Here is a 26,255-nt window from a genome sequence, read left to right on the forward strand (position 1 = left end):
GACCCTCCCCGTTGTGACGAACATAAGCCTGCCCCGCCCCCAGCCCAACCCCCACTCGCCTGCGTCTGGCCCAAGTCCCAGCCAGAGGCGGGGCGGGGACCGAGCTCCGCGGCCCCAGAGCAGCCCACACAGGGGCGGGGGGATAACATCCGGGTACTTGACGTACACGCGCTCACCTTTTCCAGTGGGATGTTCCATCCGTCCCTTCCCCCTCCCTCCGGCGTGCGTCATAGCGTCACCGTCGCCCCGCCCCCACTGCATGGAACCCGGGGGAGAAAGACGCCGCTGGCAGCGCCAGTCCTGGGGGGGAGTCGGCGCGCGGACTCTCATCCTTTCATCCCGGAACCGGATTGAATGCGGAGGGACTCGCTCGCTCTCTCTCCCTGCGCGCGTGTCCGGCCGCTCGCGCGGCGGTTGGAGGCAGGAGCGGCCGGCAGCGGGGCCGCGCAGAGCCCTGCCCGGGACAGAGCCGCCGCTCGGACGGTGAGTGACCGGGGCAGGGAGGGGTTTTCTCCTCACTCCGCATCTTCCCCGTCAGCGCCGCCAGGGCCAGAGGGGGGCGGGGTCTCTAGTCCGGGCCTGGGGCCGGAACAGCCCCTCGCTGGCTGGCCGGGAAGCGGTGAAAGTTCAGCTGCCGCAGCCGCGAGAAGCTCGGCGACCCATAGGAGAGTCCGGGCGGGGGGGTGGTTCTCCTCTTCCCCACGATCCGAGGGGTGGGTAACCCCGGCCCTGGCTGCTTGGGTGGCTGCCCGGAGCCGAGGCTCTCTCGCTGCAGGGAGGGTTCTCCTGGCTCGGCCCGTGCAGGCCCGCCCGGCAGGGACAACCCCGCGGGGCTCTGTCGGCGGGGGAGGGGCGATCGTGTCACCCCTCCCTTGGCTACTGGGTTTTAATCCCGATCTCAGGGTGTCTGTGGTGGTAACATGCCATTTAGGGTGGCTGGCGAACCAGCTCCACCCCTTTTCCCTTTATGGGCACTGCCTGGGTAGGTTTCTTGCGGAGCACACAATGGCTATGTGGAGGAGACGTTCACCATATGGCGGCTTTCCCTCTCTGTTTAGCCTCCCCGTTGCTGCTGTTAATATTAATAAACACATGCATTACAGTGCCCACCTCCCCAAAGAGTAGGGTCAGGATCCTATTTCGCTAGGTGTGATCCGAATACAAAAAGTCAGCCCCTGCCCCACAGTGCAGTCTTGCTCTTTTATTCATAGACAAGGGGAGCAAATAATTAATTCCTAGTTGTTGCCGAAAGGTTTCTCTGACCCTGTGTGTGTATTGTAAGTGACAGCTCCAACTGTCTAAGAGGGGACTTGGTCCCTGAGTTGCTTAATTCGTGGAAATAAAAAAACAGGGGGCAACTTGTTCCTATATAAACATAAGGAGATGGTATAGCTGAGCACTGATAATACTTCATCTTGCCATGAGTACAGGGAACTGGACTAGATGACCTCTCAAGGTCCCTTCCAGTCTTACCATTCTATGATGATAAAGAATAAGAAACATAAATATAGGGGGGCTGGGCAGTGACTTTGCCTAAAACTTTTAGCTGTAAAAAAAATCATGCAGTCTATTTTGAGATGCTGTAACACCTTTGACATTTGGTAGGGAGAAAGCTGTAGGGTTGGAGAAGTGTTTTTTCTTTGTCCCCTGAAATTCCATTCAGATTTGTCTGAGAAACTTTTCAAATCTGTCAAGTATCAGAGGGTAGCCGTGTTAGTCTGGATCTGTAAAAGCAGCAAAGAATCCTGTGGCACCTTATAGACTAACAGACGTTTTGGAGCATGAGCTTTCGTGGGTGAATACCCACTTCCTCAGATGCATGCATCTGAGGAAGTGGGCATTCACCCACGAAAGCTCATGCTCCAAAACGTCTGTTAGTCTATAAGGTGCCACAGGATTCTTTGCTGCTTTTTCAAATCTGCATATCTCTTCTGTTGTTTGTATTATTAACATGTTAAATAAGCAGCAACAGCCACGTTGAGAGCCGAGGGAGCAGATAACCTCCCCCAGGAAGTGAGGAAAGAGAGAGGTGGGGTGGGCTGGGCTGTGTTCCATTCCCTTTCTCTGGGCCCAGAACATAGCCCAGTCCCCCACATCACCCAGGATAAGAACCTTCTGTCACTGCCAGGTAATGTAACTAATCCTGTAACTCAAGGGGTGTTGCAGTTTTGAAGGTTTAAGGTTCAAACTCTGCAGATGATGTACAATAGTGGGATTGTCATATTTGCATATACTTTTGTTTTTACTTAAAAAAAAAAAGTCATAAGAAATTACACACACAAAACTGTTTAAAAGGATATTATTTAGGTTGCAAAGTCAAACAGCTAAAAGGTTAAAAAGTATCTAAATTTAAGCTGCCTGTGTAATTTTAATTCAGCCTTCTTGTGTGTATGCATTATGATAGTCTTTAATTACATGATCACATACTATTTTTTTTTTTTTACAAGAGCATTCCTTTATTCAGTGTATAAGAATGAATCAGGCTTGTGTGAGGCATTTTGTATGATCTTTGCCTCATTTGTTGCAGAAGTGGAAAGGTATTTAGAGAAGAAAGGAAGAGACTGCAAGAAGAGAGAGAATGATCTCATGTTCAAGGCAGGTGAATGCCACATGAAAGCACAGTTTTCTCACTGCCTCTGTTTCAGACTTCACATGTGATGTTACACAAGTCAAACAAACCAAAATTTTGACAGGGAGCTTCTTATGTATTTCTTATATTATGGGTGCTCAACTTGAAACACTTGGAGCCTGATAGATAGAATTAGGATTCCTAACCCTATACTCATACTTCCAGACCACATTGTATTACTGACAGAGTGCAAAGCATCCACTTTATTTGCAGTGGGAGCACTCAACACTTCTGTTTGTCTGGCATTAGGCAAATCTCTGTCTTATTTTCCCCATCTGGGGATATTGCTCTTATCTCACAGTGGAGATAAATTCATTTGTTAGTGAGGCATTCAGTCAGATACCACAATGATGAATACCCTAGAAAAGGCCATGAAGAAATTAATAATTCTGTGTTCACTGAAGGCTATGGATGGTATGCAGGAGCCACTACTACAGGATAAAAAGAAGTATTGAACAGTTGACTCATTCTGTGAGTGTAGTCCATCCTCTCTGCACTGAATGAGGCAATGATCCTGTTAAAAATAGTATGTGATCATGTAATCAAAGACTATATTGTAATGCATACACACAAGAGGGCAGAATTAAGATTGCATGGGCAACCTCAATTCTTAGATTTTCTAACTTGACTTTGAAAACTAATGTCTTTAACTTTTTTTGTGTATACACTGTAATTATGAAAGTACTTATGACTGATGTATAGTATGTCTGAATATTTTCGTGTTGAAATACCTCTCATTACCACTTGTATATAAAGAATATGCAACAGACATTTATGGATAAGTGGGGGGAATATAATCACATAGAAACCAATTGTTATGTTTACCAAAGGCAAAACAATTGTTCTAAGCACTACTGTAAAATAAATCCTGTCAAATGTTTTTTTAAAAGCAAATATAAGGTATATTGTTGGCTAAATTTCTAATTAGTAAGTTTACTGCTTTTTAGTACAAAATCTTAGCAGAAGTAATGGTCAGTACAAAAACATTTAACAAAGATTTTGGTTCAAGTTGTTCATCAAACTACTGGTATATGTTGCAACAGTTTAAAAAAAAAACTTTATGTAGGTGCTAAAATTATCTTCAGTTTTGCCAATCATACTTAAAGTTAAGGTAAATTTGAGTTGCTTAGAAGTATGCCTCTTATAGAATCAGTAGTCATCCTTGTCATCTCCCCACCCACCCCTGTCCGTCCCCCCCATGTGGGTATGTTTATGTGCTGTGAAGAAGCATAACAGTTTTGAGTGACAGCTCAGTAACAAATGAGGTAGTTTTTTTTAAAGTATGCTTTGTTTACCACAGCCACAGTGCATTGCAATACTCAGAACACTCTGTTTTAGCTGAGTCACTATTGTCATCAGCCCTTGAAAAGGTTTAGACAAGCATGCTCATTTGGAGCCCGTGGATTATATATCTTAGTTTCATGTGTGCTGACTTTTGGAAAATACTTCTGTTTTTAACTGGCAAATATAGATGAGAAATGGGTGATTCATTGTCCTCTAAAAATTATCTCAAAACAGTCGTGAAGAGCCAATCTTTTTTTCTTTACACAATCTTCTTCATTCTAATTCAATAACTATAAAACAGCTAGTATATTGACAGATATGATCATTGGGCAGTTATCAGTACACATTCTCTTTTGTGTTGCTAAAAGGTGCATTCTAGCAACTATTTCAGAGAGCTCTTCAAATTTAAGCCCTTGTTTATATGTCCTTATAACATTCTGAAAGTTACTTTAACATTCTGAAAGTTACTTTGGGGGCTTAGATGTCTCATTGTTACTTCTAGCTCAAAAGTGGCTTTTTAAAGGTTAATGAAAAGCATTGAATTCTTTTTCCTCCCTGGTAAAAAGGGCCTCTGATTTCTGATGCTCTAAAACTCAAATAGAGGGGGAAATAGGGAAAAAACATGCTAGACTCCAATGAGTATGAATGTTTTTGATTGTATAATGAGGCATGGTTTAATGATACTGAAGTTTAAGTGCCTGAAAGTAGAAGGGAGGTTTATTTTCTTAAGTTTTAACACATAGGATGGACTTAAGGGGACTGATCATCCTGCTGTTTGCACATATGTATGGTGTATCCTTCTCCTCTCTGTTGTATGTCTTGTTTATTTAGATTAGAAGCTCTTTTGGGACAGAGACTGTCTTAGTGCACTGAAAAATGGGGCCCAGTTGGGACCTTTAGGTGCTACAATAGTACAAAATAATGATCAGATCCCCAGATACGCATGCATATATGTAAAATTAAACAGCAATGCATTGTACCTGCATTTTAGTGCTTGATCACTAGATACAGGATTTCATCTGTTCAGTTTGCATTTAAATATGCTTGTTCATTCCAATATGGACATCTACAAATGTATGTGTAGAAACCACAGAAATAAAGTTTCAACAAGGTTTTATGATTGACATCTATAATTAGGCAAAGGTCACAAATTTAGATGTTTTTCCAGCAAAAATGTGACAACATGCATGAATTAAAGTATTAAACATAACACATTCTGCAGAAGTAATGTATATCATATATGCAAGAGGGTGTATGTAGCTGTGGTTTTGATTGTGCAGCTAAAAATGTCAACCATCGTGCATTAATGTAGATCTTTGCATTTATCAGTAAAACACAGGTGCATAATTATTCTTATGCTTGTGCAGTGTTTAATTACTTCTCTAGGTCAGACTGCTTCCCTCTCATTTTGTTTCTTAACCTCTGATTTAGCTTGTCAGAACTTTTCTGAGAGAGGGTACAGTCTTAAAGGATACGTTTTCCCCCCTTTGTTTTTGCCATCCCTGTGCCCCATATCCCCTAGCTGCTACAAGCAGTGTGTGGCTACATGCATATGCAGAGCAAAGATAGGGCACTTGAAGCTCTTTGATGCTGCAGATAAATGCTTAACAAAGTCCAATGTCTGGAAATTGAAACTACACAAATTCAAATTGGAAATACAATGCAAATTTTTAAGAGTAATTAACCACTAGAACATATACCCATGGGCTGTGGTAAATTCTTCATAACTTGGAATCTTTTATTCATGATTGGAAATCTTACTAAAAGATATGTTCTTATTCAAGATACCAGTTTTTGAACTAGATGCAGGAATCGCTATGTGAAATCAGTGGTGGTTTTTATGCAGGAGGGCAGACTAGATAAACTTAATGATTGCTTCTGGCCTTAAAATCTATGAAATAGCAATCTCGCGTGACTGATAACTGGCATCAGACAAGTGTTTAAAAACTTACCATCTTTGGTGCTAAGGCTGTTTGCCCTATTCTCTATTAAGATTAATAATAAAACTAATTGCATTTTATTTGTCCTTTTTGGAATATAGAATTTTGCAAAATGCTAGTCATACAAACATACCTGCAGTCTGAGATAGGCAAGCACAGAACTCTTTTTAGAGGATTGTACAAGTAGGGAGTAGTCCTTACGGTACAAAATGTAGCCTTTTATCTTTTTTGATTTCATCTTTTGCAGAGTCTGCAACAATCAAGCAGTTGTACTGAGTTCAAGTTCAGAAGTATTTTATACATGAAGCCAAACTGGCTCTCTAGCTGACATCCCTCTGCCACCATCTCAGCAGGTAGAGTGCTATTGTGCCTGAGCCATGCGCCAAGTATAGCTGCTCCAGGTGTAGTTGTCATGTAGTAGTCCATTGCCCAAGGTTAATCAAAGTTTTGGACTGTTTATTGGAGAATGGGGCAAGACACCAAGAAAGCAGAGCAGACCTGTCACAAAAACACAAAACAGAAATCCTGGTGATTCTTTTTAAAATGACAATGTTAAATAATTTATTTAAAACTATTGGAAAAAGGACTGAATTCCACCTGAGAGAGGCCTGCATTCTGAAGTAAGACTGGTGTCTTGCAGACTAAGACACCAACTGGGGGAGGTGCAATCTAGATGCGGTAGATTTCTTTAAATTATTCTATTTCTGGACTATAGTCAGAAGGTTTTCTGAAGGAAGTATGTCTTAATAAATACTCTGAAGAATGGAGAGATAGTTTTAGGACAAGAAAACAGAGGCATAAGGGGCCTCTAGACAGGCTTATAACTCCTAGAGCTAGTAAAATGTATAAAACTTTCTCTCTAATATTAAAATCTAAAAATGAATAATAAGTGCTGAGGATTTTTATTTCTTCCGCTCAGTCTCACTGCTGGACTTCTTAGAAGCAGCTATAATTTTGCGTCAGACATGATTTTAGGTCATTTGCCTTTCGAAGCGTTATAGTATTTGTTTTGCTCATTCATCAGAAATAGTTTGTTGATGCATAGAACTGTAAGATGCTAACTGAATCTTAGTGTTTTTTTCCCGATAAGATATCATGAAACAGTGTTGTGAATGTTGTTTTTCTGCTTTCTATCTTATAGTGGTTCTAAATAGTCATGCTTTGTGACAGAAAAGTTAGTAGTATGTTACTTGTGTGTTTTCAGAGCTTTCTCTACTGAATTTAGTGATTAAAGTAAGTTTACTGCTTTTTATTCATGTTAGCCATAGAGAGCCAGCACTTTAAGAAAGGGAGTGGAATTTTGTTCCTTCTTGGGCATCAAAAGCCTTGTTTACTAAGTTCTAGTTCAGGGGTAGGCAACCTATGGTACACATGCCAAAGGCACCACGCGAGCTGATTTTCAGTGGCACTCACACTGCCTGGGTCCTGGCCACCATCCGGGGGGCTCTGCATTTTAATTTAATTTTAAATGAAGCTTCTTAAACATTTTTTAAAACCTTATTTACTTTACATACAACAATAGTTTAGTTATATATTCTAGACTTATAGAAAGAAACCTTCTAAAAATGTTAAAATGTATGACTGACGTGCAAAACCTTAAATTAAAGTGAATAAATGAAGACTCGGCACACCACTTCTGAAAGGTTGCTGACCCCTATTCTAGTTGTATTCACCTGTGCAAATGCATTGAGAGCAGTTGCTTTGCACAGGTATTGCTGAAGATGTAAGTGGCCTGTAGAACTTTATGATGATGATATGTGAGAAGAAAAGAACCCAGCATGACTTATAAATGCTATGGGCAAAACCTCTTGTAGACTGAATACATATGATTAGATGTAATTATGAGAGAAATATACAAGTCCATGAAGCTGACTTCACAGTAGTTTTTTTCTGAAAACTGACTATGGGATTATAAATCCATATAAAATCCTGTTCATTGTATATGCTTTGACAATTTATCTATGATCTTTTTTTTTATGCTGCTTTCAGACAGATCATGCCTTCTCAATTCCTTTTTTCTGAACAAAATCTCTTTGTTCAAGTACACCTCTACCTCGATATAACGCTGTCCTCAGGAGCCTCCAGCTTGCTTTGATCTGCCAGAGTGCGCAGCACCTTCCCCCCTCCCGGAGTGCTGCTTTACCGTTTTATATCCAAATTCATGTTATATCGGGTGGCGTTATACCGGGATAGAGGTGTATCTCCTAAAACTCACTTGACTCTTGCTACAGGAAGTGTTAATTTGCCCTTAAAAAAATAAATAAATAAATTCTGGAATCAAGATGTGCACATATCTCAGCTGAGTAGCTGCTTAATCTTGAAACTATAAGCCTTACCCTTGCTAATTCATCCTGCTTGCTGTTATAGTTTTATAAATTTAAAATTAGATTGTAAACTCATCAGGGAAGTGCTATATTGTTTATTTATCTGAAGTGCCTAATACCATTGGGTGCTGTATCTATAATCACATTTTTATCCAAGAAACAATTAAAAATTGCATAATTGCTGTACATCATAAAATAAAGTTCCAGTCAAAGGGCTTACACGTGTGTATTAAATACATACTGAGATCAGTGTCTAAATGTAACTTGTGATTATATATACAGCATTATATATGACCATCTACTTGTTTTAGATAATTATTTCGTATGAATGATTACCAAATAACACTAGATGTGACTGGAACTTGATTAATAGCTCCTTTTTAATACAATAGTATGCATTTACAACGAAAATAAAGATTTTATTTATTTACAGTAAAAAAACTAATACTGGGTTAAATTCCCCTCACAGTCTGCACTTGCTTCCAGCAGTGCAGAAGTGGGGAGGGGAGTTTGAGCAGGAAGTTGAGGCTGCACCCTCTGTTTTGTGGTGACAGAGACTGCATTGGCTTTGAAGAGGTCATGGCCAGGGGATGGCTGTATTCAGCTTATCTGAGCATCTTTGTTCCTCTGAAGCCCTCAGTGGGCATTAAAGCTACCCTCCTTTAGTCAAAACCCATAGGGATGACAGGTTGTGGTATATCACCTGCTTTCTTTTAGGGTAAAACTTCCTTTAGCAGAAGAGTTCTAGTTGAAGCAAGGATATAGAACTTGCATGTCCTTCTGCCAGTTCAATGAATCTGCCTCATTATTTGAAACTTAATAAAATGGAAAAAAACAGTGCTACAACTAATATGCATGCTTGAAATGTTAGTGTAATTATCCTGCAATAGTAGAGAATGAGTTCTTATCTCACTTTTTTCTAACTTGTAAATTATTTTAAACTTTTGAAGGTGGCAAGGATGGGCTGGGGAAGATTATATAAAACTTTAAAAATTTACCCAATGCTTACTAACCTGAGAACTAAATTTACTAGTTAAAATGAAAAATTTCTATCCAAGCATGCATCATGTGGTTTAAAAGAGTAAAATAGGTCTTATCTGTGTTCTGTATCTAACTGTAACATTGTTGATCCATTTTCTGTAATGCACTTGAAGCATGCATTTCATTGGGAGGGTGGATTGATTCACCGCCTTTCTCTTTGTGGGTTCCTTCTCCCGTGATGAATCCTGATGAGTATTTTCCTGAGTTATCTTCAGTTTTTCTTTCTCCTGCTTCCATGTACTTATCTTTTTATCTACATTGTGTTCTTTACCTTCTCTGGTATTTTTTCTCCTTCTCCTCCAGAATCTTTCATCCAATTGTTTTCTAACACATATCATAAATCTTGACCCAATTGGCTCTCCTGGCCACCTACACTCAACACATAAATCCACCCTCTCAAATACAGGGTATGAAATTTTTACCAGACACAATAGACGACTAAATATACTAGTGAAAAACCAGTATGAAAAATGGAAGGGTCAGTAGGGTGGCACTGTCCAGGAGCCATTCCAGATGAGATGCCAAATCTTTCCACATCCTCCCCAAACTACCAGGATTCTCTTCTGGATGTGCTTTCTGGATTCTGCCTTTTGTATTAACTGTCTGGCTGCTAAAAGGAAATGTCTGGCTTCATTTGAGTCCTCTTCTTCATTGACTGGCTGCATTGCCTATTTCTGTTCCTTGTTTTTTCCAAAGCAAAAGTTAGAATGTAACTATCAATTTCAAAGGATTCTGAATAGACTGGTCAATTTTCATTCTGCTGCAGCTTAGAAGATGCTGAGGCAGGGCCAGCTCCAGGCACCAGCATTCCAAGCAGGTGTTTGGGGCGGCAATCTGCAAGGGGCGGCTGTCTGTGTGTTTTTGCCCCCAAGCAGCGCGGATGGCGGGGGAAGTCTGTGTGTCGTTAGGGCGGCACGCGCGTTTCCATGGCGGTGGCAATTTGGTGGCAGCTTCTCTGTTCAGCTGTCCGCGACAGCGCAACTTCTGTCTTCTGACTGAAGACAGAAGCTGCTGCCAAATTGCCACCGCCGCGGAAACACGTGTGCCGCCCTAACGTCACATGGACTTCCCCTGCCGTCCACGGTGGCAATTTGGCGCGCTGCTTGGAGCAGTGAAAATAGTAGAGTTGGCCCTGTGCTGAGGAGCAGTAGAGGAACAAAGATCGGTCAGTCAGCATTCAGGCAGATGCTATAACATCAGTTTATACTTGATTCACATTGGAAAAGTTCCCTTCAAAATCTTAAGGGCTAGTAACTTTTTTTTTAAAAGTTAAAGCAAGTAGGAAAATGGCCTTTTGAGCATCCTGACTATGCAAGTTGTGACAGAATGAGACAGGACAGACAGCTACCAGAGAGTGGTGGAAAAGCGGTTACTTCAGGTCAACTTAAGGACACCTAAGGGCTCCCTGTGACCTTTTAAAAACCCCTTTTCTGGTGTGTGCGTGTGCGAGGGAGAGGGAGAGGGAGAGATGAGAAATGAGAGACAAGCTGCAGCAGGGAGAAAAATCTTCCTGGATGGAAGGCTGCTTTCTTACTTATAAGGGAAGCAAGCCAGCTAACAGACTCTTTGGGGAAGGACTGGCACCTCAGAGCAGCATAACAAGGCAACATCCCAGAGAGGGGACAGGGAGAGGTATTTCCTTTTTATGTTATGAACTTGTTTCTCTTTGGCTGGCCTTGGGCCTACCCTGAGGCCCACCTTGTAAATATTCAAAAATAAAACCTGAGTGAGGAATTTTTATATTCCAAAGTGGGACTGATTTGCTCTAGGCCCCCAACTGCCAGAGGGGGAAACGTTGAGCCCTGTGAAGGTGCCTTGCTACAAGGTCTGAAAGATACCTCAACTTAATCTTGTAAAATTTTGCTTCTCAAACACATAAAACAAAAAAGGCAAGCATTTATATCAGAGGAGAGTGTGGGGGCAAGCAACTATTCACTCTTGAGTTTGATATTGTGTCAGTACAGCAGCTTATTTGTATGATAGAAGAGGCAGAGAGAGAAGGTTCCCTTCACTGCATCCAGAATATTGTATGCCCACAATTTGAAGCCATTATTAAACTCTGTCTTAATATTTGTATTAGCACAACAGCTATCATCATGAGGTTGTTCATAACAGCTGGAATTTTAATCCTTTTCATTATGGCAGGTTTTCAAAGCATGTTCTGGTTGATCTAGTCAGCTGACTATATTGTATGTACAATAACATCAAGTGACCCTTCAAATTCTGAGAGCGGTGGTCACCTCACTGGAACTGGATGTATTTTTAGGTTTCTCTGCTAGTAACAGTCAAGCGTAAATACTTCAGCATCTCAGATGAACTGAACATAGTTGCTGACATTACATAAATCAGAAAAGTACAGCTGTTCGTTCTTTGTATAGTCACTAATTTGACATAAAATATGGTAAAAAACTGGTATCATGTAGGGTAACATAAGTCAGTTCTTTTCAGGGCATGTTCTGTCTGCAAATAATGTTTATATTTTCCCTTGTCATTTCTCATATTATTGCAGCACAACTACTTGATCTGTTTACTCTTGGAGTTTTATATTACTGTTTTTAAAGAACAACTTTCACACAGTGTTAAACATTTAGATATCTTCAAACCTAAATCCTTTTTTACCAAAATTTTTCTTCACTTCAAGTTAACACATACATTAGTGTTTCGAGGTTCTTGCTCTCTGTTTTCAGTGACATAATAGTCACTCATTTTTCATGTAAAAGATTGTAGCCTGAAATTTGAGTAATAAAGATTTCTTTACTTCCTGGATCACGCAGAAGCTTAGATGTGAGGGATATTGTAACTAATGAAAATGGCAAAATAAAAAATGAGGAACTTCAGTAAGTGTGCTAGCTTGAAAAATTAAATGTAGTAATGGCAACTAACTCGTCATTCATATGTTTGATTATTCCTAAAACAACTGAATACTACTTAAACTTAAATTTCCCCAATTGGAAAATGTACGAATTTTGATGTAGACTTAAACATTTTGTGTTATGGGTAAGGCTCAGATTTTGTCTCGGATATTTTTAGTAAAAATCACGGACAGGTCATGGGCAATAAACAGAAATTAACAGACGCTCGTGACTGGTCTGTGATTTTTACTAAAAATATCTCCGACAAAATGGGGAGGGAGGAAGGTCCAGCACCCATAGTGGCTGGGCTACTGTGGGGGGACCTCCTGCCTACCGCCACGGCTGGGCAGCTGCTGTGAGCCCAGCCGCATGTGGTGAGTGGGAGCTCTGGGGGACCCCCAGAGAGGGAGCTCCGGAGTCCCTCTGCTGCCCAGTGGCTAGGAGCTGCTTGGGGCCTCCACAAACAGCAGCTAAGAGCTGCAGGGCTTCTTGCTGACAGCAGTTCAGCTCCGAGGCAGAAAATGTCATGGAGGTCATGGAATCTGAGACTTCCAGAGACCTCCAAGACATAATCATAGCCCTAGTTATGGGCAATTAATTTTTGGGTTACACTGACAGTGTTTTAAAGTATCAGTGAGTTCATGGTTTGTTTAAGCTAGTGAAAGTCCACTGTAGATGTTCAGTGTTGATTAGCAGGGATTAAAATAACAAATTCATGAAAAGAACATCCAAAAAGATTTCGTGTTTGGTAATAAGATATGACTAAAACACTCTGCTGACAAAATTACACTTCTTCAACTGGTGTTCTGAAGTCCTAACTGTGGAGCCTGCAGAATGTTGGTGAAATTGAAGTACTAATTGCCTACTGAAAATGTAAATCTACCTCTAAAAGGTTTTTTAAAAAACATTTTTATTAAGAAGCAGATATACATTCAGTGCAAACACAAAAACCTAGTTAATACTGGGCTAAATTAGTTGAGTCTGCCTAGTATAAATGATTAAAATTTAGTGTCGGATCTGGCATTAATATAGTGTCCATTAAGTTTATTTGAAACGTCTCCACCATATCTTTCCTCCCTCCTCCCCCCAAATAAATTTGTTAGTCTCTGAAGTGCTACAAGGACTCCTTGTTGTTTCTCCCTCCCCCACACACTTTAAAATTTTGTCTGCATATGTGTGATCAATACTTGACTCAGTACTAGTGAGTGCCAGCTAGTGGCTGCGAGAGGAGGCTGGAAACTTAACAAAAGATGAGTTACTAATCACAGAGCTCAAGTTTCACACAATCTAACTTTAAAGACCAATATTGCTTACTAGGGTGCATTAGTGCTATAGTAGCGTGCTCTTGGGTAAACTTGTATAGTCTATTTAAAGGTAGTGTTTCATGATGGCTACATTGACTTCTTTATTTGTTTCACATTTTTGCATTCACAGAGCCAAGCAATAGCGTTTTTAGGGCAGGTCTTCACTACCTGCCGGATCAGATCGGGTAGTGATGGATCTATCGGGGATCAATTTATTGCGTCTTGCGTAGACGTAATAAATCGATCCCCGATTGCTCTGACGTCAACTCTGGAACTCCACCACTGCTGAGATGCAGAAGCAGAGTTGACAGGAGAGTGGCGGTAGTCAACCCTCTGCCATGAGGACACAAGGTGAGTCAATCTAAGATACATCGATGTCAGCTATGCTATTCTTGTAGCTGAAGTTGCGTATCTTAGATCAATTCTCTTCTCCCACCCCCGCCATGTAGACCAGGTCTTAGTGACCAAGTGGAGCTCTCGGAGCCCACTGCCGAATTTGGTTAGCAGGCATCGTTGTTTGATCTGGGCTGCAGCTGAGTTAGTGAAGTCACTGGTCACGTTTAATGATGTTTGTAGTTCTCTTGAAAAATAACTATGGGAAATTGAATAAAGCAGGCCTTGTTGCTACGGGGCTATTTCTTCCCTGCCCGCACACACACACACACCCCAAAAATCTCAGGAGGGTATATAGTGGGGGAATAGATGACATGAAGGGGCAGGAGATACACAAAGGGTCATGGTTGGGAGGCACCCAGAGTATGTGCGCCCAGTTCTTGGCATTTTAAAGATGCTGCATTTTTATTACATATGTCTCTTCAGGGAATATATGTTAATGTACATCAGTGTTAATTGGCTGCCATAGTTTGCATGTTTAGTAGAACAAAAAAATTGGTAAACTGTTGGTTTGGGTTTGTTAAAACATTTTGATGTTGACTTTTTTTTTAAAAAAAAAAAGTTTTATTATAACTAACTTAAATGTTACATACATTTAGACCCAAAACCAAGAATGCTTCACAGTTTTGAAACTTTCCAAAAGCTTTTCAGACCAAGAAACTTGGGATAACTGACCCTTTCCTGAAAATAGGTTTGGTTTTGACAAATCAGCATTTTCAAACAAAAATGTTTCAAAAGATTCCTGACCAGCTCTAATATTTATGAAAGACAAGTTTTGAACATCAAGTTTGGGTGACTAGATTTTAGGGAACAGTTACTAAAAATCATAGAATCGTAGGACTGGAAGGGACCTTGAGTGGTCCTCCAGTCCAGTCCTCTGCACTCATAACAGGGCTAAGAATTCTCTAGACCATCCCTGACAGATGTTTGTCAGACTTGCTCTTAAAAATTTCCAGGGCTGGGGATTCCACAACCTCTCCAGGCAATTTATTCCAGTGTTTTAACCACCCTAACAGTTAAAACGTATTTCCTAATGTCCAGCCTAGATCGCTCTTACTACAATTTAAGCCCATTGCTTCTTGTCCTATCCTCAGTAACCAGAACAGTTTTTCCTCCCTGTAACAACCTTTTATGTACTTGAAAACTGTTATCACGTCCCCTCTCAGCCTTTTACTCTCCAGACTAAGGCTTTGTCTACACTACCAATTGAACGACAAAAATTTTGTCGTTCACAGGTGCTTAAAAAAGCCTCCTCCAAAAGACAAAAGTTTTGCCACGGCAAGTGGCAGGGTAAACAGCTCACTGAAGGCAGGAGTGCTTTCCTGTCCACAATGCGAACCCTGCTTGTAGGGGATGGAAGTATTTTGTTGTCAAAAGTGCCAACAAATAGTGGTTACACTGCCTGACTTTTAGTGACACGGCTGTAGTGTAGACAAAGCCTAAACAAACTCAGTTTGTATTTGAGGACTGCTGGCAATTTGCTCCTGCAACACAAAATCTCATCAGTTAGCCCAGGGGTCGGCAACCTTTCAGAAGTGATGTGCCGAGTCTTCATTTATTCACTCTAATTTAAGGTTTTGTGTGCCAGTCATAGATTTTAACATTTTTAGAAGATCTCTTTCTATAAGTCTATAATGTATAACTAAACTTTTGTATGTAAAGTAAATAAGGTTCTTGAAACCTTTAAGAAGCTTCATTTAAAATTAAATAAAATGCAGAGCCCCCTGGACTGGTGGCCAGGACCTAGGCAGTGTGAGTGCCACTGAAAATCAGATCGCATTCTGCCTTTGGCACCCTTGCCATAGGTTGCCTACCCCTGAGTTAGCCTTTCAACCATACGTTAAATGGCTGGGTCACTTGTTGATGGGGAATTTTGTAGTAATTTTGTAACATCCCCTTCAATAAACTTGCAATAAAGGATGCAAACTGCCTGTGTGTGTGCAGGATGAGGCGGTCCTATCAGAGAAACTAATTCTAATATGGTGAAAGGAATGCTTCCTTTGAGTCACCTGCTTGATGTTCCTTTTCAACTAATGGAATCCGAAGGGGAGGGAAATATTTTTCCATAGCTGTACAGAGGTCATTTTTAAACTATTTCTGTTCAGATTAGAAATTTGTGCATGAGTCTCAACTTAAAAGGAACTCCTGGCAGAATAGCTTATGGAAAATTCTGATATGGACCTTTCTTCCCCCACCCTCCTTTTAATTTTTTACAGTCAATACGTTTTAAAACTTCAATGAAGAATTGCCTTAGACACTGTTGACTTAATCTGTAGGATGTATGCAAGAAGCCTTTGACAAATTGTGTAACTTTAGTGATTGGTAAACTGATAATAGCTCATCTTAATTAATTAACCTCTTAGAGTTGGTATGGCAACTTCCACCTTTTCATGTTCGGTGTGTGGGTGTGTGGGTATGTGTATATATATATCTTCTTACTATATGTTCCATTCTATGCATCTGATGTGGGCTGTAGCCCACAAAAGCTTATGCTGAAATAAATTTGTTAGTCTCTGTGGTGCCACAAGTACTCCTTTTCTTTTTGCGGATACAGACTAACACTGCTGCCAATCTGAAACCTGTATTTACAACATACTATGAAAAGCTAATTTGTTACCTATAAATAAAAACAAACTCTTCATAGTGGGGAAAAATAAACCAGCTGTGTTGTGCCTATCAAGTGCAGCACATATGCTTCTTTGTTAGTAGAGTTCAGAAAAGTGGGTGGCCAAAACATCTGAATTACTCAAATTTAGGGGGCTGATACTTCACATTTTGAAATTCAAGCCAACTTTAAGTATCGGAGCATAGGTTTAAAATCCCATGAATAACTTTCTGTGATAAATAACACCTTAAGTTACTAAAAGTAAAAAATATAAAAACTTGTTAGTTTGTTGGTTGGTTACTGACATTTGTCAGTTTAGACCAATGAAAAAAATTCTAGTCACTTTCATTTCTATTTATTGTCAGTTAATTTCATTTCAGAGTTTTTCTGCAATTGCATACTGCTGCATTTCTTGAGTTGAAAACATTGCAGGGTATATTTGTTTGCCATTGGAAATAAAATCAAACATGGAAACATTTCTGTTGTATTAAATTTAAGTTTTATATTCAGCTTGTTTTTAGAAAACCTATTTATTTTGGTGGGCAGAGGGATGTAAATTTGTTCTGTGTTCCTTTAAATTTCTACAAAAAATTAATGATTTAAGAATATTTTCTATACTTCATCGGTTTAGTCTTTCAGTAAAACATGTCATGAGAATCATGGAGTGATGCAGTATGATGCTTGTGATATTGTGAGATTGCTATTTGTGCTAAAGCAGGGGGTTAAAGCATAAATGAGCAACCCATACATTAATTTTTTCCCAAGATTAATAGAGTTTAACCACAAGAGTTTGGGGTAAACATGGACTGAATGTAAACAGCCCCGTAAGAAAATGTTGCTGAGCAATTGTCTCCTTTACCCTGCCCTCTAACTTTTAGTGTATTCCTCCCCGTATCTTAAAAATGTGTGAGGGAGGGGAAGATAAACTGACTTTGAAACATAGTAATGCAATGTACTTTCAAATACAAATGTTTGCAGTGGTGAAACATGGAATGCCGGGTTTACTCTGCCGTCCAAATCAGAGTAAGGAATCCACCTTTCTAGGGCCAACGTGCTTTTTAATTGTGCGTGCTTCACAATAAAACTTAACACATGACTCCAATTATATGGAGTTCCTTTATTGCTCCCCATCTTCTCACTAGCATTAGCATCACCAAATAGGGAGAAGTAAAAGCCATTTTAGGACACTTGGAAATGTGCCTTTTTGTTTTTACTGATCTGGGAGGAGGGGGTTAGCAAATTAGAAAAGATAGTAAAACTGCTGCACACTAGAGCTTTGAGCAAACACTTTTCATAAAGATATGAAACTATTTTAAAAATTTAAGAAGTGTCCATGATCTTGTGAGGTCACTTTAAAACAGTGTAACTTGATTTCTTCCTTGAGTGGCCATTATATATTCCCACTCACAGGATGCACTAGCAGTGCAGCTCTGCTGGTGGCCATTGGAGTGCCCCCCTACTGTCTTCCCCTCGCTGTTCCTCAAAGTTTTACAGGTAAGATTGTAAAAGGCACCACAACACTCCAACTACCTTATTACCTTCCAGCTGTGGCAGCAGATGGACTAGGAACCTCTCCAGACTTATCCATGTTCTTTAAACACTCAGTGCCTTAGTTAGATTTCTTAGTTAGGATTAATATTAGAAATTTTAGTTCATTTGTTTTCTTTATAAATGTATTTATTACTTCCTGCACCTTGCTTCAGGCTTACTGATCCTATGGTTGATTCAGAGGGGAAGAGACCAGCATTTAAGAGGTTTGCCTCTTGTCCTGCTGTGTTCTCCATCTTGAAAAACTCTAGGTTACAGTTGAATAACCTTCATTTCTCTGTTACATAAGCTCTCTTTTTTTTTTTTTTTTTTGGAGGGGGGAGACGGTAAAGTGTCACTTATTACTGTACTTATGGTTTGTGATCAATTGGTGTAGTGTTCATTTATAACTCTCTATACATTATAGACCAAGAATATGTAGTTATTTGTTTTATTAGTAAACTTTAACAAATACTGAGTTAAAAATTAAGATTGTTTTATCTCCTTTCTCTTCCTGCCCAGAACTGGACTTGAATCATGGAGGAACATCAGCAGCATTTACACTGTGTCAATTGCGTCAGTCGGCGTTGCATGACCAGACCAGAGACTGGAATTTCCTGTGACTTGATTGGCTGCCCACTGGTTTGTGGAGCAGTCTTTCATTCATGCAAAGCTGAAGAGCATCGCATTTTGTGTCCATTTGAAAGAGTACCTTGTTTGAATAGTGGCTTTGGATGTCCCTTTAATGTAGCCCGAAACAAAATCGCTGAACATCTAGAAATGTGTCCTGCAAGTGTGGTTTGCTGCACTATGGAATGGAATAGATGGCCAGTCAGTTATGCAGACCGGAAATCTTATGAAAATCTAAGTAAAGATGTTGATGAAGTAGAGCAGTTAGACATGGCTTTAGCCCTTCAAGACCAGCGCATGCTATTAGAATCCCTCAAAGTAGCAACTATGATGTCAAAAGCAGCTGATCAGATATCAGAACCTAGAGAGCAGACTTCTGTTAAGTCAAGTGCTCCTGACACAATGCTTTCAAATGGGTTGATACCTGCAGATGGAGATTCCTACAGTGCACTTTATCAAGCTACTGTAGAAACTACTAAGAGTTTAGCTGCTGCATTAGATATACTGAACACTGCTACAAGAGACATAAGCATGTTAAGTTCAAGACTATGTATTTTGCCATATGAGATGAATGAAGATTTTCAGATCAAAGAACAAACTACTAATGGATGTATTCAAAGTAAATTGTCAGACCATGAATATCCAGATGAAGATAACATGGGAGCAGTTGGTGGAATTGACTTCGATATTTTGAGCCAAAATTCACAATCGGAACAAAATGGTTCAAGTGATTTTTGTTATGATATAGTGCAAAAACGTGACTTGAATGTGAATCTTGGTAATGCTTCTGCTCTGTGTAATGGTTTTCATGCAGAAAATATAGGTACAGAGGCATTGGACCAGAATGAAGATCTAGATGTGTGTGATTCAAAACCATCTAATGTAGCAAATGGTGAATGTATTGCATCTCCTGATGATGGAGCATTGAAGTCTTGCAGCTCCTTTCCTGTAGCAGCACAACAACTTAGAGAAGTGATAACACCCCACAGTTTATTTAATGGCGCTGTTAACCATATACAACTGCCACATGTGTCCAGTGGAGAGGAAGTGTTAGAGAGGCAATTGGAACAAGAAAGATTGAGAAATGTAGATGTGTTTTCTCTAATTCACCATCGATCATACAATTTTCTTGTTAACCACTGTTGGTCTACACCAAAGGAAGACAAAGCTGTTGATACATCAGATTTGGAGATAGCAGAAGACCCTATGGGTCTTCAGGGGATAGATCTAATCACAGCAGCTTTGCTGTTCTGTCTGGGAGACTCTCCGGGTGGTAGGGGGATATCAGATAGTCGCATTGTTGATGGATATCGCATTGATTTTGGGACTCAAACATTTTCCCTTCCATCTGCGATATTGGCCACAAATACAATGGTAGGGGAAATAGCTTCAGCTTCAGCATGTGATCATGCCAACCCACAGCTCTCAAATCCAAGTCCTTTTCAGACACTTGGTCTGGACTTGGTATTGGAATGTGTGGCTAGATACCAAACAAAACAGCGTTCAATGTTTACATTTGTTTGTGGACAATTGTTTAGGCGAAATGAATTTTCTTCACATTTTAAGAATGTGCATGGTGACATTCATGCTGGCCTCAATGGCTGGATGGAGCAGAGGTGTCCCTTGGCATACTATGGCTGTACATACTCTCAACGTAGGTTTTGTCCTTCAACACAAGGGGCAAAGATTATTCATGATCGCCATCTGCGATCATTTGGGGTTCAGCCTTGTATATCTACAGTATTAGTAGAACCAGCCAAAAGCTGCCTCATTGGTCCATGTAGTGATCATCTGAGTAGTCTGCCTTTTGAGGTTCTACAACATATTGCTGGTTTTCTAGATGGTTTTAGTTTGTGTCAGCTTTCAAGAGTGTCACGATTAATGAGAGATGTATGTGGAAGTTTGCTTCAAGCACGTGGAATGGTCATACTGCTTTGGGAAAAAAGAAAGTACCCAGATGGAAGTTCTTCATGGCAAATAAAAGAAAAGGTAAGGTAATTTTGTGTCTTGGAGATAGGAAGGAAGGTATGGGACATATCTGCTCTTGTTCTGAGGATGACTGTTTTCCCTAACCCCACCCCACCCACACACCCCTAGTTAATTGACATCATGGTGTCTGTTGAAAAAGACCATCTTCTGTGGAACGCAATGCTATTCTGAGAGCCAATTTGAAAAAAAAAAAAAGTGCTACAGTAAGTAGTTTGGTTATCACCTTTTCCAAGTAATGGAAAAAATAACCCCAACTATACATACGATATGATGCAGGCTAATTTAGCTACAAGAAGTCAGGAAAAAGATCTTGGAGTCGTCATGGATAGTTCTCTGAAGATGTCCATGCAGTGTGCAGTGGCGGTCAAAAAAGCAAACAGGATGTTAGGAATCATTAAAAGGAGGAGAGAGAATAAGCCTGAGAATATCTTATTGCCTTTATATAAATCGATGGTATGCCCACATCTCGAATACTGCGTACAGATGTGGTCTCCTCATCTCAATAAAGATATAATGGCACTAGAAAAGGGCAACTAAAATGATTAGGGGTTTGGAACGGGTCCCATGTGAGGAGAGATTAGAGGCTAAGACCCTTCAGCTTGGAAAAGAGGAGACTAAGGGGATATGATAGAGATATCTAAAATCATGAGTGATTTGGAGGAAGTGCATAAAGAAAAGTTATTTACTTATTCCCATAATACAAGAACTAGGGGTCACCAAATTAATAGGCAGCAAGTTTAAAACAAATACAAGGAAGTTCTTCATGCAGCGCATAGTCAACTTGTGGAACTCCTTACCTGAGGAGGTTGTGAAGGCTAGGACTATAACAGCGTTTAAAAGAGAAATGGATAAATTCATGGTGGTTAAGTCCATTAATGGCTATTAGCCAAGATGGGTAAGAAATGGTGTCCCTAGCCTCTGTATGTCAGAGGATGGAGATGGATGGCAGGAGAGCGATCACTTGATCATTGCCTGTTAGGTCCACTCCTTCTGGGGCACCTGGCATTGGCCACTGTCGGTAGATATTGGGCTAGATGGACCTTTGGTCTGACCCAGTACGGCCATTCTTATGTTCCTAGCACATTCAACGTATCCCCAACAGTTTGGGGAATGGGATTTGAGGTAATTCCTGTCCATTGTTTTCTATCATGGTAATATGTAAAGTAATAGTTCTGTAATACTAGGAAAAATGGAAAAATTTATCTAGAAATCATAATATAGTTATGCTTCCATAACTTTATTTAATATATAAAAAAAATTTGAAAGCAGGAATTTTGTCTAATTTTAAATAGTATAAAGATAAGAAATGAAAGCATATAATTCTAAGTTCTATTCAGGTGTTTATAGCATGTCTCTTGCCATGGTATTGAGTGTCTTCGTCAAGTAAATAATTTTGAAAAATCAGGCACTAAGTTACACATTACATGAAGAAGAGCTGAGTACTTGCATCTCCTTTCTCTTCAGTTGGACTTGCAGATACTTAGCACGACTAACAACCAGAACCTTACTTTTCAAACTAGAACCACACTGACTTAAAACCACACAATGTTTTTGCCTGACATGTAACTTCCTGATCAAATGTGCTCAGTTTAAAAGTAAAATGATTCTCTTCTCCATCTCAGCTCCTACCCCAAACTTCCATCCTATAAACTCAGCCTAGAATTTGAAAGTCAAGCTGGATATTACTGACTGGAACTTAGCTGGTAATACTGATTTAGCTGTAACTAGTGGTGGACCCAAATTAGTTACAAAATGAAGTGTTCAGGGTCGTACTAGTTTGATTCTCTGTTTACAAAGAACCAGTTTGATGCTAAGCACATACTTGTTTTCCAGGTGTGGCGGTTCAGTACAGCTTTTTGTACTGTAAATGAGTGGAAGTTTGCGGACATCGTAAGCATGGCTGACCACTTGAAGAAATGTAATTATAATGCTGTAGAGAGAAGGGAGGAGGCTGTCCCGCTGCCATGTATGTGTGTAACACGAGAACTCACTAAAGAAGGACGTTCACTCCGCTCTGTCTTGAAACCTGTACTTTAAATGCAATGTCACTCCACTTGCACATACACTCAAGCACCTGATATAACCTCTATGTAATATTATGTGACACTTTATTAATGTACTAAAGATAATTTCTAGTTAAATCTACTCTGTCACTATGTATATAATGTTTTGAAGTGACATTTATTTTTTATAATACTGTTTAGTTGGAAGTATTGAAAGTTGCCTTAATGTTTGAAAAATTTGGAACTTGCTGGACAGGGTAGTTTTATCTAACTTATATAATTTTAAAAAAAAATCTCTAATGTATTTTTTTTTGATTCACTGGTGCCCATATTTTTGCTGAATTAATACAATTTCAGAAATGAACTTCTATAGGTATGCACATTCAAATAGGATACTTTGAGTTGTAGTGAGACAAGATCCCAACCAAACACATTTTGTGTGTTTGGTCTTGTTACAAATTACTAAACATTCAAAAGCTGAACACTATTCAAAACTTTGAAGTAGATTTCTCAGACAAACCCTTGACTTTTTAAGCACATGTGTGCGAATTTCTTAGTTTAATCAGTGTTCTAGTGCTCATCCTAGTTTAATATACATGTGATCTAGGATATGCATTTTTAAAAATATGTAGCAATGAGCTAAGTGAACTCTGATTTATGGCAGATTAATTTTAGCACAACTTTCTTTTGAAGAGTCAGCAGTGGTTACTTTTCTTGCGAACTAACAGTTATTTCACTTTTGGGAGCAAACCTCTTGAAGTTAAAACTATGAAATATTTATTAGCTGTTAGGTTGGCATTTGAGTTTATAATTTTTTTAAATCCCATTCATCAATCCTATAGTTGATTAAAGGAGAAAATGCTTGAACAAAATCTTTCTATTTCTTGTCATAAATTGGAATATGGAATGCACAACTGTGGATTTAAAATGCAGCTAGTGAAAGGGCTTAAATTGTTTTATGGTATTGTAACATGTATTGTCTTTCATTTCTGTTAATTTGTCTATAAAAATGCTACACTTATTGAGGGCATATTAATTGCCTAAGTGCATCAAAATGTATCATCTTCATAAAATGAGACCGTTTCCATGAGTTGCATGTGGCATATTCAAAATGTTCTGTTCAGTCACATCTTTGATAAATGAACAACTCTAAATTGTTTCCATAGTCTCCTGTAATGTTGAAACTTGCATAGCATTTTGTGACTAAGTATGTACTATGAGAAATGCCCTGGTAATAGCAAAAGTACACTAGCTTAATTCAAAACAACTTTCAGACTTTTGTGTTGGTAACCACGGACTGTTGCACTTGGTAACTGTGCCACACACTAAAACAGAAACAGACCAGAGTTTGGAATGATGAAATACAGTATGTATTTCAATTTTAGGTAAAACAAGGTACCCTTAAGGAGAGAATGCTACAGATTACATTTAAAGCTTGTAACTTCTATAAGAGATACTTGTTTATGGCTAACCTGGCTACGGTTCACAATTACAGCATCTGTGTATTGTCCATTCTGGGTCCAATCCAGCTAAACAGTCATTGCCTTTTTCTGTTCGGAATGCTGAAGGTGCTCCAGAAAGAAACAAAACCCAGTTCTTCAGTGCCATATGACAAAACTGTTGAAGAGCTCAAGCAAAACAAGCTCTCTGCGTCCCGTTCTCTGGAATGTCTGAATCTCTGGACCATGTGTCTTTTTGGCACTTCTTCCTCCCACCTTGGTTGGGAGCAAATGGGGTAAGAACCCTCTGCACACAAAAAAAAGTTAATCTGGTTTCGGTAACTCTCCATACATATCCTTGGTGGTGGCTGCAGGGAACATAGATGATATACTAATTTGGACATACAAATTAGGTTTTAGCTGTAGGTAGAAGGATCCCTATCTCCCTGCCCTCTAGTGTGTTGCAATGCCCTTTACTCTCAAAACCAAGAGAGAGAAACCTCCAGTCCCATGCAGGGACAGTTTCTCTTTCAGCACTGTATATCTTAGCTGTAGTGGACCCTTACTGCTTTTCCCTGACATCCAGAAGTAGCTGTTATACTGGAAGAACTCAGACTATTCAGGCTCCATCTTTAAAACTGCCTCCAACGTAGTAGATATTCACTTAGCCAAGGACTGCTGTGACTTTGGTACTTAGTATTGTTTGTAACTACCAGGATCCTGCTTCCTGTAGAATAACTGGGCTGGGCAGAGGTGTTTCTCTAGAGAGAAGAGGGTACTGCAAGGGCTTATATTGACAGAATCTAGCCTGTAGCTCAGTGCAAATATGCAGCTAAAGTAAAGTCAGTTATGCTGCTTTGTTAAAATAGGCATTCTAAATACTAGATATTTTCATCTTGACAGATAACACTACATTCTCAACACATGCACTTTTGTTCTCAAATATTAGATACTGACTTCTTTTGTTAATATAAGTTTCTATTTTTATGAAAATCCAGAGCTATTAAAATATCAATGATGTAAACAAAATTTCTGCTTGTAAATTGTTTCAGATGCAGGAATATGTTACGTAATTAGTATAACATTTATTTTACACTGCTATGCAGTCTGTAAAACATCGGTAATATGTAATCAGTCTATCAGAACTTTCCTGGTTTTGTTCATATTTGTCTTGGGACTTTAAAAATATCATCTTTCTCATTTTCCCCAAATCCTAACTCCCCTGTTGCAATCTCCTTTACAGCATGTGTACACAGCTGTTACATTCTTTGTCTTTTACTTGATGCTGCATTGCTACCTTTTTAAAATATTATGTTTTCAATCATTATGCAATTTTTTTTGCAATGTCTGTTAAAATTCTAATAAAATACATTTGGAGTTTCCCTTTATTTGGTATGAATTTACCTTATTTTTTGTTAAGCTTCTGAACACTCCTTTCAGTATTTAAATATGGCACTTTGTAGCTGGCTGTTGGATTGCATTTAGGAGTATTTTTAAAATCACATTAACACAAGGGAATTTCACCGTCAGATCAGACTTCTGAAAACTGGAAGATACATTATCTATAAATACACTTAATCTCTAAACCCAAATTCACTTTATACTCCTGAAGAAAATAAATTTTCTCTGAGTGTGTTGATTTCCACATAATGATGTACTTTGATGTTTTGCTTTTGAAGCTGGCAGATGCTGATACGTAGGTTTTCCTCCACCATTAAAGATGGAACTAGATTAATCAAAAGCCACTATCAGTTGTCCTTATAACTCACTCAAAAAGTTCCAACTGAAAGTGATAATAAGGAAAAATTAAACGGACCAAAAGGTTATATTTTATTGGTTGTAATGCTCCCCATGGCCACAAAGAACACTTCAATATCTAGTTTGGCCTATGGCTAAAGTTTTTGGGCATATGGAGAAGGCTGTTGCTTAAAATAATAGTAGCTGCAATGCAGAGCAACTAGGCTGTGAGTAAAAACTATAGTGGAAATAGGCTTTGTACTAGGAATGTTAGGAAAAATGTAAATAAAACTCTTGAATTTTTTTTAATATACTAGGATTATTCATGAAAGAGTAGGACTCCATCCACATAGCAGCTTTTTACTATGCTAAAGACTGGTGTGGGGAGATAGTTTTAAAAATAAAAAGGTTGTGTCCACACAACACATGATTATTAATCATTTAAATCACAGCAGCCTACTCTGACTCATAGCTATATTCCTATCAGTATATAGGCATATGTGGCTATTTTGTTAAGTAAATCAAATTTTCCCTTCTCCACACTGAACATCTCACAAT

At 39.3% G+C, this 26,255-nt stretch overlaps 1 protein-coding gene across 5 annotated transcripts; it reads left to right on the forward strand.

Moving 5' to 3' along the window:
• Window positions 1–214: 214 nt before the first annotated feature.
• On the forward strand, window positions 215–25,348 carry FBXO30 (F-box protein 30). 5 transcript variants are annotated; one of them, XM_050949591.1, is made up of 5 exons: window positions 215–483; window positions 1,967–2,128; window positions 6,101–6,206; window positions 18,422–20,518; window positions 22,352–25,348. In XM_050949591.1, exons 4-5 carry the CDS (start codon window positions 18,437–18,439, stop codon window positions 22,553–22,555), a joined length of 2,286 nt encoding a protein of 761 aa, XP_050805548.1. In that variant the 5' UTR covers window positions 215–483; window positions 1,967–2,128; window positions 6,101–6,206; window positions 18,422–18,436; the 3' UTR covers window positions 22,556–25,348. The 5 variants fall into 5 exon arrangements, with proteins under 5 accessions (XP_050805548.1, XP_050805549.1, XP_050805550.1 ...); XM_050949592.1 differs by lacking the exon at window positions 1,967–2,128 and adding an exon at window positions 13,505–13,725; XM_050949593.1 differs by lacking the exon at window positions 1,967–2,128 and having other exon boundaries at window positions 6,101–6,254.
• The last annotated feature ends 907 nt before the right edge of the window (window positions 25,349–26,255 follow it).

Source organism: Gopherus flavomarginatus, chromosome 4 (genome assembly GCF_025201925.1).
Source record: "Gopherus flavomarginatus isolate rGopFla2 chromosome 4, rGopFla2.mat.asm, whole genome shotgun sequence".
Lineage (NCBI taxonomy): Eukaryota > Metazoa > Chordata > Testudines > Testudinidae > Gopherus > Gopherus flavomarginatus.

Excerpts from the sequence above, each read along its gene's own strand:
- FBXO30 (XM_050949591.1), top strand. The coding sequence starts at position 18,437 with ATGGAGGAACATCAGCAGCATTTACACTGTGTCAATTGCGTCAGTCGG. Across the intron at positions 20,519-22,351 it reads CATGGCAAATAAAAGAAAAG|GTGTGGCGGTTCAGTACAGC; the intron begins GTAAGGTAATTT and ends CTTGTTTTCCAG.